The sequence below is a fragment of the Haplochromis burtoni genome, unplaced genomic scaffold (genome assembly GCF_018398535.1).
Source record: "Haplochromis burtoni strain Fernald_Lab_line unplaced genomic scaffold, NCSU_Asbu1 Contig_61, whole genome shotgun sequence".
NCBI lineage: Eukaryota > Metazoa > Chordata > Actinopteri > Cichliformes > Cichlidae > Haplochromis > Haplochromis burtoni.
The window spans coordinates 608,042-620,115 of NW_024582422.1; the positions used below are offsets into that span (position 1 = coordinate 608,042).

General features: G+C 46.9%; 1 protein-coding gene across 2 annotated transcripts in view; it reads left to right on the forward strand.

Annotated features, from left to right (window-relative positions):
* slc9a7 (solute carrier family 9 member 7) overlaps window positions 1-12,074 on the forward strand; it is a 26,900-nt gene continuing 14,826 nt past the window's right edge. Inside the window, exons 1-12 of one of the 2 annotated variants that reach the window (XM_042221120.1) lie at window positions 1-380; window positions 3,037-3,239; window positions 3,313-3,390; window positions 4,168-4,244; window positions 4,330-4,442; window positions 4,529-4,634; window positions 4,761-4,902; window positions 5,559-5,664; window positions 6,576-6,664; window positions 7,458-7,571; window positions 8,135-8,246; window positions 8,324-8,477. In XM_042221120.1, coding sequence (XP_042077054.1) covers window positions 149-380; window positions 3,037-3,239; window positions 3,313-3,390; window positions 4,168-4,244; window positions 4,330-4,442; window positions 4,529-4,634; window positions 4,761-4,902; window positions 5,559-5,664; window positions 6,576-6,664; window positions 7,458-7,571; window positions 8,135-8,246; window positions 8,324-8,477 — 1,526 coding nt within the window. In that variant the 5' untranslated portion in view covers window positions 1-148. The remainder of the gene's footprint in view (window positions 381-3,036; window positions 3,240-3,312; window positions 3,391-4,167; window positions 4,245-4,329; window positions 4,443-4,528; window positions 4,635-4,760; window positions 4,903-5,558; window positions 5,665-6,575; window positions 6,665-7,457; window positions 7,572-8,134; window positions 8,247-8,323; window positions 8,478-12,074) is intronic. The other variant, XM_042221119.1, reaches the window with a different exon arrangement.

Below are 12,074 nucleotides of genomic sequence, written 5' to 3' on the forward strand. Positions count from 1 at the left end.
CATCATGTGAGCAGCTTCCTCCTCCTCTGCCTCAGCCCGCTTTCAGCTGCGCGGTCGTCACAGCGCAGGCGCAGTGACTCAGGCGCGTGGCTGAGAGACCTCCTCGGTGCTCGCCGCGCTCGTCAGAGGCTCAGCTGATGGCGCAGAGATGATGGCCGCATGGATCCTCCTGAGCTGTGCTTGGGGACAGGGCATGCGCGCGGAGGACTTCGCGATGGAGGAGCTGGCCACGGAGAAGGAGGCGGAGGAGAGCCACCGGCAGGACAGCTTTAACATGCTGACCTTCATCCTGCTGCTCACCCTCACCATCCTCACCATCTGGCTCTTCAAGCACCGGCGGGTCCGTTTCCTGCACGAGACCGGGCTGGCGATGATCTACGGTGAGCCTCGCCTTTACGCTTAACGGCACGCTCGCGCACGCCGACACCGCACTCTTTGCGTGATTCGGTCAGAGGAGGAGACGTGGCCGTTATTTTTAAGACAGTGCAGAGCCGCCGACGCGCGTGCGCGTTTCACATCGAGCTGCCGGTTCGGTGTCAGCGCGCTCCTGTGCGCGCACCTCTCTGACTGAGCAGAGATCAGCCGAGCAGCTGCTTCAAGAGTCCAAGTGACACCAGCCGGCAGTCACACACACACACACACACACACACACACACACACACACACACACACACACACACACACTCTACACACACACACACACACACACACCACTTATAACAACCCTGTTATAACCTTGCTGGCGGTAGTGTGTGTGTGTGGGCTGATTTGGAGCCTCAGCCCAGCCTGGTTCTTCTGCTGAGGCTGTCCTGCCTCAGCAAACATGGAGAATGATGACATGAACAAAGATCATCAGATAATGTGCGAATGTCTCTGATCACCTGCAGTGATTAGTCAGAAGGCCTGCTGGTGTGACACATCTGCACGGTCCCAGTGATGGAGGCCGTCTGTCCAGCGTGTCACTCATTAACCACACATGTCCTCCGAAGAAGGCAGACTTTGATTTGTTTGGACCTAAAGCTCCAAGGCAAACATGGCTCTGGTGATTTTCCAAGTGTGGTGTCTGTGCTGCACAGGGTCAAAAACAGGAAACAGGCACTGCGCTCACAGCTGACGTTTGCTTCTTTAACACCGTTTCATGTTTCATTACTACTTATACATGCACACCACATGTACTAATATCTGTCAGCCATACTCTGCAGTTAATTGAGTGACGTTTAACTTCCAGTTAGGCGAACAAGTTCACACAGGAACCTCAGACCATTTAAAGGGTGCTGGAGGAAGCAGGTGGCCCCCGATTTAAAGTTATTGTGGGCTGAACTGACGCTGTATTTACTGTAACCTCACAGGAGATCTGTTATTGGTCAGAAGATGTAATTAACATGGTCCAGAGGTGCAGTTCAGGGACTCTGGTTAGCTGAGGTGAAGCCGAGCAGACAGCCACAGTTAACTGTGTTGCCATCCACCTGTCAGAGAGACTTTTACACAAAAACACACCCTGAGTAGCCTTGATTATGTAATGTTATCCATTATTCTTCTACTGATTCTAAGGTCTGGTTAAGGACATCTTGTTCAGACTTTCTGACCTAGAGACTCATTCTAACCATTATCAGTGTGTGTAAGCATGCTGCAAAATATCTCTCTGCACTCAACATGCACCTGCAATATTTCAAATCCAGACAATAACGCGGAATGAAGCTCTCAGCCTTTAAAATACCGAGCGCCAACTCGTTTATGAGCACATTTGCATAGTGTATAAATAAAATGAATAAAACAGCTTTATTTAATGATTAACATAAAAAGTCAAACATTTTCAACACTAACACTGGTCAAAGAGGCCACGCCCCTAAAACACAAACTTGGGTTACCTACCTAGTTTATCAAGGTCAAGATGAACTTTATTATCTCCAAGGGGCGTTTGCTTTGTAGCCACCTGCATAAATAACACACATAACACATACACCCAAAACACAAACCACATAACACAATCTAAAAAATTAACAGTGGTAGGAACAAGTGAACCACGAGGCAAAGAACCTCCACCCTGAAGCCAGTGAGACAGTCGGTGTTCCAGTCTGCTGGTACTGATCCCCTATGGTTGGACAGAAGCTTAAAGAAGCCCTGAGTGCTTTAACATGAGCATCTATGGGAACTCCTCCACCCTCCAGCACTCCAACATAAGTACATAAATCTGAAAAACAGAGCCGATCCCAGATCACTTTACACTGCAGTGTATAAATAAAACTGAAGGGTTGTTGTGGAGTCCACCGGTTAAACCTGTGATAGTGTAAGAAATGCTGCTGCAGCTTCATGTTGTTGACGATGAGACGCAGCCTCAGACGTTAGTCCTGATTTTACTTCCTGCTGAAAATCCGAGAACAGAAAAAGTGAAACAGCAAGTGGTTTAATTCTATATGTGTGTGTTTGTGTGTCTGTGTGTGTGCCTGTGTGTGTGTGTGTGTCTGTGTGCGTGCGTCTGTGTGTTTTTGTGTGTGTGGGTGTCAGTGTGTGTCTACATGTGTGTGTTTGTGTGTCTGCATGTGTGTGTGTGTGTTTGTGTGTGTGTCTGTTTGTGTGTGTGTGTTCTTCAACCTCCTAAGACCCAAACTCTTCCACTGCATGCATTTTTAATTTCTCTTTGATATTTGGTCATATTGGGGCCCGATGAATGTAAAAACAAAGAATTACCAGATTTTTTTTTTTTTACCTTAATTTTGTTTTGAAGAAAAATAAGAGCCACATATGAGGATATTCGTTTAAAATTTTGGTAGAACAGTAGCAATATAATGTCCTTGTAAGTGGATATCAGGCTCTTGTGGAGCAAAGTTGAGTATTTTGGTCTAAATAACCCAAAATGTGATGTCCGCATATGTGGACGCCAGGTCCTAGGAGGTTAAAGTGGCCCCTTTGCTTCCTGGACATGTATCTATGAAAACAGACTGATGGAAAATCAGGTCCAGCAGTCTGTGACTGAGACCAGAAACAGAGACACGAGGTCCCCACTAACCTTTCGGTATTTCTGTTTGTTTCTCTCAGGTTTACTGGTTGGCGTGATTCTGCGTTATGGCATCCCAGCCAACAGCTATCACAACAAGACGCCAGCAAGCTGCTCGCTGAGGGAGGGACCCACCAGCACACTGCTGCTGAATGTCAGCGGGAAGTTCTTTGAGTACACGCTGAAAGGAGAGATCAACTCCCGCGAGATACACAACGTGGAGCAGAACGACATGCTGCGAAAGGTGAGGAAGGCAAGGAAGTACGCTGGCATCGCTCACATCCGCCTGGCAACTTCAAACTTTGTGTCTTTTCCAGGTGACCTTTGACCCCGAGGTCTTCTTCAACATTTTGCTGCCTCCCATCATTTTCCATGCGGGCTACAGTCTGAAGAAGGTAAGAGTCACCTGCTGTGTGTGGACGGGTGGGGCTGTGCGTGTGAGCAGAGGAACGGCGATGCTCTGACTGCTTCACCTGTCTCCATGTTTACATTTAAAGCATAGCAGGTGATGCTTTCACAGCAAGGTCACATCTAACCTGATAACATAACGCACTCATGAACGATATCAAGGTTACGCCAGAATAAATAGGCGGAGCCACACAGACATCCACCAGCAGCTCAGGCGCTCCAGTCTGACCAATAACACTCCAGGGTGGGTCGCTAGGAGGCAAGTCTGATGAAAAATATCAGCCAATGAAATTGGAGTGAACCTGGCCATCTTTCCTGATCACCTAACCGACTTTTCCAAAAATCTTTCATGAACCCAGAAGAACCTGCAGGTAAACACACCTGCCTTCATCTGTACTGTGGTGCTGCTTATGTGTGCTGTGCAGCTGAAGAGTACGTGAGCAGCATTTTGTGCTTTTCTTGTGAAATTGTTTTTCATGCTGGATCTGCTGATTCAGCAGGAAACAGGAAACAGGAAGTAAGAAGAGCATTTTTGTCTGGCGTTGATGTTTGGTTGATGTGTGAGTAAGGAGGGTTGGATGCAAACAGAACTGAGCGCCGACCTGTACAGGCTCACGTCCTTTAGAAACCTGACTCAGCACTTAGAGAGCTGAGCGCGCTCCGTGCGGCAGCCAGCCGCTGAGGCCTCTGATTGGCTGCCTGGCTGGGTGAGTGTGAGGAAGAACCACATATCTTCTTCTCTTTCTTCTTCTTGCTTCTTCCAGAGACATTTCTTCAGGAACCTGGGCTCCATCATCACCTACGCCTTCCTGGGCACCGCCGTCTCCTGTTTCGTCATTGGGTGAGTAAAAGCCAGGTGTGACATCACCTTTGGTTTGCTGCTGCATCACGCAGTCACTGACGTGTCATACCTGTTCCCTCCGCAGGAACCTGATGTACGGCGTGGTCAAGCTGATGCAGGCAGTGGGTCAGCTGACGGGGAAGTTTTACTACACTGACTGCCTTTTCTTTGGCGCCATCATCTCTGCCACGGACCCAGGCATGAACACGAGCACGGAAAGGAGGACGGCGTGCATGAGTGTGAACGCGAGCAAGGTTTTCAGTGTTTTCTTTGTGTCTCCGCAGTGACGGTGCTGGCCATCTTTAACGAGCTGCACGCTGACGGGGATCTGTACGCGCTGCTTTTCGGCGAGAGCGTCATGAACGACGCCGTAGCCATTGTGCTGTCCTCGTGAGTTCATGCCTCGCTTTTCCAGCTGTGGTTTCTAGTGACCACCTGTGGGGGCTGCAGGCAGTGCTCTGGCTCCCCCTGCTGGAAGATCACAAGTCACCTTTGACTCGTGTTTTTGTGTTTCAGGTCCATCGTGGCATACCAGCCGGCCGGCGCCAACACGCACCAGTTTGATGCTTCGGCTTTTTTCAAGTCTGTGGGGGTTTTCATTGGCATTTTCAGCGGCTCCTTCGTGATGGGCGCGGCCACGGGAGTGGTCACCGCTCTCATATCCTTTCAGAGAAGTCAGCGCCCACCACACGACCCCCCTCACCCCCACCCTCCGCCCAAGTACAGCAGATATTCACATAAACCTGAAAAACACACGTGAACTCCTTTAAAAGCTGAACCCAGGTGAGCGTCCAGTCTTAGCACTGATCCTGGTCCCTGTATCCAGCTGTGATCTATCAGCAGTTTAATATCTGTGTAAACCTTCGGCCTCACATCAGCAGTTGGAACAGATGTGAGCTCAGGTGAGAGCAATTGAACAGTCCCTTTTCCAGCTGTGATTTTTCTGGGTCAGATTATTTTCTAATAGTCAGATTTTAGCTCCCTGAGTGGAGGTCGTGGTTGTGAGGTGGACAAACATCTGTATAATAATCTGTATTGTAATTGTATTGTAATAATTGTAATGTATAATAACACTGATCACACAAATTTAGGTCCTGAGAGAGAGGTCCTGAAGCAGGTTGTGAGGATGAGTGGGTGGGTTTTAAAGGTGGATGCTGAGAACCTTTGACGTAGAGGTAAAGCCGTACGTGTCTTCAGTAAATATTGTAAGCTTACTATACAGGACAGATCATCTGACTGCGGGGGTGGGGCTACGTTCACATTTGCCAACTGGTGTCTCAGTCCCGTGTTTACGCTCTTTGACCGGAACCTTACGTCACCAAGTTCACCAAGCTGCACTGCTTCCCGCTGCTGGAGACGGCCCTCTTCTTCCTCATGTCCTGGAGCACCTTCCTCCTCGCCGAGGCTTGCGGCTTCACAGGTGAGCTGACCTGTCACAAACATCAGCCTTGCCATTTGACCATCACCGGGCGACTCGCTTCACATGCAGCACTTCGTCCTGTTCACAGATTTACACTGTTCCGTTCCGCCCCACGTTTATCATCAGAATACATCATAAAATGTTATTCATAGAGCGCTTATACAGGAAACAGTCAGCTGTAAGGATGTGTTACAGGCACACTGTCAAATCAGATCCAAACAGCACCATCCACTGCTAACAAGCTAGGAAACGTCACCTGAAAATGTAGAAGAACATTTTACAAGAATCAAAACTGCTCCATTTATTTCCATCCAAGAAAAAAAAGAAATCTGCATCAACACAATAGATATTCAGCTGTCATCCATTGACTGTCTGCGATGGCTGTGGGTGACACAACCTGCACAGGTGTGAGTGAGAATTTCTGCTTTATCCACGCTTTACGTTCACTGCACCTCAGAAAGATTACACACCTGCTTAAAGCATCCTCACAGATTTTGTGTTACGCCCCCCCCCACACACACACAGATGTGGTCAGGAGTCAGAATGGATTCAGATATTCAAAATAATCTGATGGCTGAGGTGGGAGGACAGTGGTGCAGTGGTTAGCACTGTTGCCTCACAGCAAGAACGTTCTAGCTTGGACTCCACATCCACTACTATGTGGGCGGGGCCTTTCTGTCTGCATGTTCTCTCCGGTTATGCCAACTTCCTGCCACAGTCCAAACATGCCGTCAGTGGGGTTTTAACTGGTGATTCTAAATTGCCCACAGGTGTGAGTGTTTGTCTGTCTCAGGCTAGGCCAGGTGTGTCCCCCCCCCCCCTCTGGGATAAGAGGAAGAGGATGGATGGCTGAAATTTGGCATTGTGTATTTCAGCTGGCTGTGTGTGTGTGTGTGTACGTTGTCCTGCAGGCGTTGTGGCCGTTCTGTTTTGTGGCATCACGCAGGCTCACTACACCTACAACAACCTCTCTGAAGAGTCCACAAAGCGCACCAAGCAGGTATGTGAACATGTGACCCCACCCCCGCCCATGCCCCCCCAGCCATCTGGCGCCTGGGCCAGATGGTGCCTGCCCGATGAGCCGGCTGTGACCTTAATTTCCCCCCCTGACTGCTCAGTTCCATGTGGGGGGGTTGGTCTGAGGGACAGGATGAGATTAGCAGGAACACAGTTTGGATCTGTACATGGCACTGCCATTGAAAAAGGGGCGGTGTCACGGAGCAGCAGGAAGTTTACTGCCTCTCAGACAGAGTCATTTTAGGGAACGCCCCTGGATCCCTCCCAGGAGGCCTGGTTCAATATACATTTCTGTTTTTAAGCTTTAAACTTGAACACAGTTTTTATTCTGTGTTTGTCTGCGTCAGCTGACTCAAGCTGGAATCACGTCCTTTATATTTTTATTTTCTCGCACTTTGTTTGGATAGAGGACAGTATAGTTCAGTTTTTATTGTTATTTTACTTAAATAAAGTTTTATCACACCAGTAATAACCCTGAAGTGGGCGACAAGATAAAATTCATACACAGAAGTGATAAACTGTTAAATCGTCTCACTAACACTACAAATGTAATATTAGAAGTTTCTTCAGATAAGCAGCTGAACTGAGATTAACTAAACATTTCTCAGTTGGTCTCCAGTTACTGCAAAGAGTGGATCATTATAGCAATTCATCATTAAATGCAACATTATCTGTTCTGCTAACCTAAAGGCATGATGGGGCTCATCCTGTTTACTGTGTAACCACATTCACATATTTTATGATTCTAAATGATGATGAATATTTTTAAACTGCAGCTTTTTGAGGTTCTTCACTTCCTGGCTGAGAACTTCATCTTCTCCTACATGGGCTTGGCTCTATTCACCTTCCAGAATCACATTTTCAGCCCCGTCTTCATCATTGGAGCCTTCGTATCCTTTCTGAGCTTCTCTCATTGTCAGAGTAGTACCTGCAGCACTGAGAAAGCTACCTGCTGCACCCTCATTTCCTCTTTTTTCACATATTGGTCACGCTTGTGTGTTTCAGATCATCCAACTAATGTTAATATTAGACAAAGACAACTGGGGCAGTTTTTAAAAGATGATTTCAATTTTCAAGGGAAAAAGGGTTATGTAAACCTACCTGCCTCTGTAATCCTTTCCAGACTGATAGAGGTCAGTTCTCAGCTGTTTCTTTACATCTTTTAGCTTCACTTTGTCAGACAACTTCTATTTTGTGATTCAGCAGCTTTGACAGTGATCAGGCCTGGGTGTGGCAGTGACACTGAACAGATCTCAGATCTTTGTCTAGTATTAAAGTTTATTTGATCATCTGAAACATGTACGTGAAACACTAAGAAACCAGGCAGGGCAGTAGATGGAGCTCAGTACGCTCTAGTCTGATTTGTCCCTTTTGATATTTTTGTGTGTGACCTCACATATACCACAAACATCCTTTCTTTCCAGCATTAAAACTTCTTAACCCGGGCCGTCAGATTGCCATTTTCATCGGAAGAGCTCTGAATATCTACCCGCTCTCCTTTCTTCTCAACCTCGGTCGAAGGCACAAGATCAAAGGAAACTTCCAGCACATGATGATGTTTGCAGGTATGAGGAGCGCTTCCTGTCTCTGTAGTTCTAGCTCATCGTGTCGGGCTGGGTGGTTTCAGGATCTCTTTCTGCAGGTTTGCGTGGGGCGATGGCGTTCGCCTTGGCCATACGCGACACAGCTACGTACGCCCGTCAGATGATGTTCACCACTACGCTGCTCATCGTCTTCTTCACCGTGTGGGTGTTTGGAGGTGGAACCACACCCATGCTGTCCTGGCTGCATATCAGGTTAGAAAATCAAAGTGCTGCACTGCCTTCACGCCTGTGAATAATAACAGAAAATTTTAAATATTCCAAGAAAAGAAAAGACATGACACGACCTGCTGAGGTCACCTGAAGCAAGGTGTGAGTGGTGGTTGAAACACCTGGGAAGAATCTCAGAGTGGACTGTGACAGTTGGTGTCATAGGCCACCACTTTTGGTCAATGATGACCGTTTACAGTGGACATAGATGGGCTCTTTACTCCTCTTTCAGACCATCTGTGTCCTCTGTCCAAAAACATTGATGTCTTCGGCGAGTGGCCTTTGACCTTTGCAGTGCAGATGTGCAGCAGAGTGTTGTGTTGTGCCATGTGTTTGTGGAGTGGCTGTTTGGTTTCTCCTCCCTGCACTGCAGACACTTTATAGGATTACTGTGGCTCAGCCCATTGTAACACTCTGTAACTGTGTGTGTGTGAGAGAGAGGATGAAGTGTGTCTCTTTTCTATATGCCTAAGTTTTGTTGTTTAGCAGTGTGTTTCATTCTGTATTTTTGTTTATTTTATTTCTAAGATAAATCTGCAAAATTTCAGAGACGAGAACTAAAATTTAGGACTGTGTGTGAATTTTATACACAGGTAGAATATCTGCACATTTAATCAGGTTTTCCAAGTTTAAGGAACCATGATGTTTCCAAGTCTTTGTATGCAGTGGTGAACATCATGGCACTGATGTACATTACTGAGACCTCCGTAATTAAATTGTTGCAAATTTGACTCTATTCACACTTTTTAAATTGTGTTTTTAATGCAAGTTGTAATTAGTTGTTAGTTAGATAAGTTTTCTATTATTATACCTAAATTGTATTATTATACCGCTTCTGCATCCTATGACTACATCCTTAATGTGGTTTGTAAACATGTGAATGTGGGTGTAAAAGAGGAAATTATTAATCTGGACGTTTTTAGTGGGAGAAACTAGGCCACTGAATGAACAATAGAGTCATGCAGGCCTGAAGAAGTCACCTGGTTGATGACGAAACGTTTCTCACACTGAAAACATCCAGATGAACAGAATCGACCTGGGATTTCCTTACCTGGATGATTGAGCATGCATCAAGAAAAATTATTCATCAAGGTATTAATATTCACGTTGAAGTACTGACTGTTTGTCAGAGGTCTTAAGAGGGCTGCACAGTAGACACCGCAGCGTCCAGGAGATGGAGCCAGAGCTACTCTGCTGCTTTCCCTCCACCTCCTGCTGCTCCTCTGAAGAAGCTCAGCTTCAGGATGCGTGTGTGTGTTTACAGTTTTTCTTAATTATAATAATTTTGAAAACTGAGTGGATCCCAGTTTCTTTAGGCAGGTCAAAGCAATCAAGAAAAACTGTAACATGTGTGCTGTGTGTGTGTATTTGTGTGTACCAAAGTTTAGGTAGCTTTATGAGGCCCAAAAGTTGGAATGCCACTATACTTGTGGGGAGCAACAGCCCTTATGGGGACATTTTGAAGGCATTTTTGACACTCAAAATGTGGTTTTAGTGACTGGGTTACAGTTAGATTATGGTTAGGTTTAGGGTTAGGTGTTTATTGTGATGGGTGGGGTTAGGGTAAGCAGCTATGGAAAGCATAATATCAGTTAGATGGCCCCACAAAGATATGAAAACACGACTGTGTGTGTGTGTATTTAATATGTGTGCTGTGTCTTAGGGCGGAGCAGGAAGTATTATGTTGGAGGTTTAGAGCACTGCCAGATTCTGCCCCTTTCACCCTGTGAACTCGTTGCTATGGTGACAGTAACCGGCCGTGCTGCTCTGTGCTCTCAGCATCCTTCTCTGCAGTGATGTGTGTGTAAATTTATGTTTTGCCTCTTGGTGGTGGGGTTAAAAACAAGCCTCAGACGGTGTTCCTCCCTCTGTGCAGATCATTAACAGCGGCACGGTGAGACCTGATGGAGTGTTGGTCCTGACGGTCTGGAAGCAGGCAGCCTATCACCGAGCGGCATGACTAATCTGTGACCACAGTGGGACAGTCAGGGTGCTGGTTTCAGCTTTTAGGAGAATGAGCATTTAAAGTCATGAAGCTGCTGCTCTGTGTTTGATGCTGAAAGTCAAGGTAAAGTTGTCAGGTGGAGAGAGGTGGAGTTTTCAATACGAAATTAGATGTTATTGGGCGAACACAAGCTGAGGATCAGAGAGAAAAACAGGAGCACAAGGAGCGGATGTGAGGCCTTTACATCACAGACTGTTAGCTTTAGGAGGAAACTTCAGGCTTAGCTTGTATTTTCAGGTTTATGAAGTCAGTCTTTGAGTAAAACATAGGGCAGCAGCTGTTCTGGTCTGATGTAGGATTAAGCAGTCCTGGCTGCTGTTGTTGCTTTCATGATGCTCCAGATGTTCTTGGCTGGTCAAAGCTCTGGAGAGCAGGTGGGCCTGTCCAGCGGCTGGACTCTTCTCCTCTGAAGCCGTACTGCTGGAATGGATGCAGTCTACAGTTTAGCATCATCCCGGTCAAACACAGCAGCCTTCCTGAAAAAAGCATTTGTATGGAGCAGATGTTGCTCTAACACCTGTTTGTACCTTTGAGCGCTGATGGAGCCTTTCCAGATGTGCCAGCTGTCAGCTCCATAGGCAGTGATGTCTTACAGTTCTGCTTCAGCTGGGTTTGTAAAATTCAGACACAGGTGGAAACAAGCAGCGAATCAGGAGGCAGGAAGTCAATCCATAGCAGGCAGGGAACAAAGACAAAGGCACTAGCACGCAGACGAGTGACGCCAACATTAGAAATATGAGGAATAATATAAAAGCCCAGAAATACTTTACAACAAACTGAGCAAAACATTTAAAACTGAGACACAGAAATGTTGTAATAAAGCTCAGACTCAACGGTTAACACCGTTGTCTCTCAGGCTGGGAGTTTCCAGTTTCCTGTTTAAATAAAAGTTTTTGGGGCGACCGTGGCTCAGGGGGTTGGGAAGCATATCTGTACCCGGAAGGTCGCCGGTTCGATCCCCGAGCTCTCTGTCCTGGTCGTTGTGTCCTTGGGCAAAACACTTCACCCTACCGCCTACTGGTGTTGGCCAGATGGGCCGATGGCGCGATATGGCAGCCTCGCTTCTGTCAGTCAGCCCCAGGGCAGCTGTGGCTACAACTGTAGCTGCCTCCACCAGTGTGTGAATGCGAGAGTGAATGAATAGTGGCATTGTAAAGCGCTTTGGGTGCCTTGAAAAGCGCTATATAAATCCAATCCATTATTATTATTATTATTATTAAAGTGTGACTGCATCCAAACGTGCTCTGTGAGTGAACAAGTGACACAGAGACAGCCCCGGTAACGCTTATTTAAACGTGCTCTGTGCTGGAGCTTCAGGCTCCAAACCAAACCAAAATGCCGAAACATGTTGAAACTGATGCTGAAAGAAGAGGAAGTGGAAGTCGAAATAGAAACCATCAAAAACACGCTGACTGGCGTGTGAAAGCAGCTGCTGGAAGAAACGTCAGCATCTGGAAGAAGAACTTTCGGAGTCGGAAGTTGGAGCTTTCACTTCTCTGTAGCACCAGTTGGCAGGCTAGGCTGTAATAATCCTCTGAGAGCTGCGAGTGGCTTGCTTGGTCAAAATTAAAATGAAA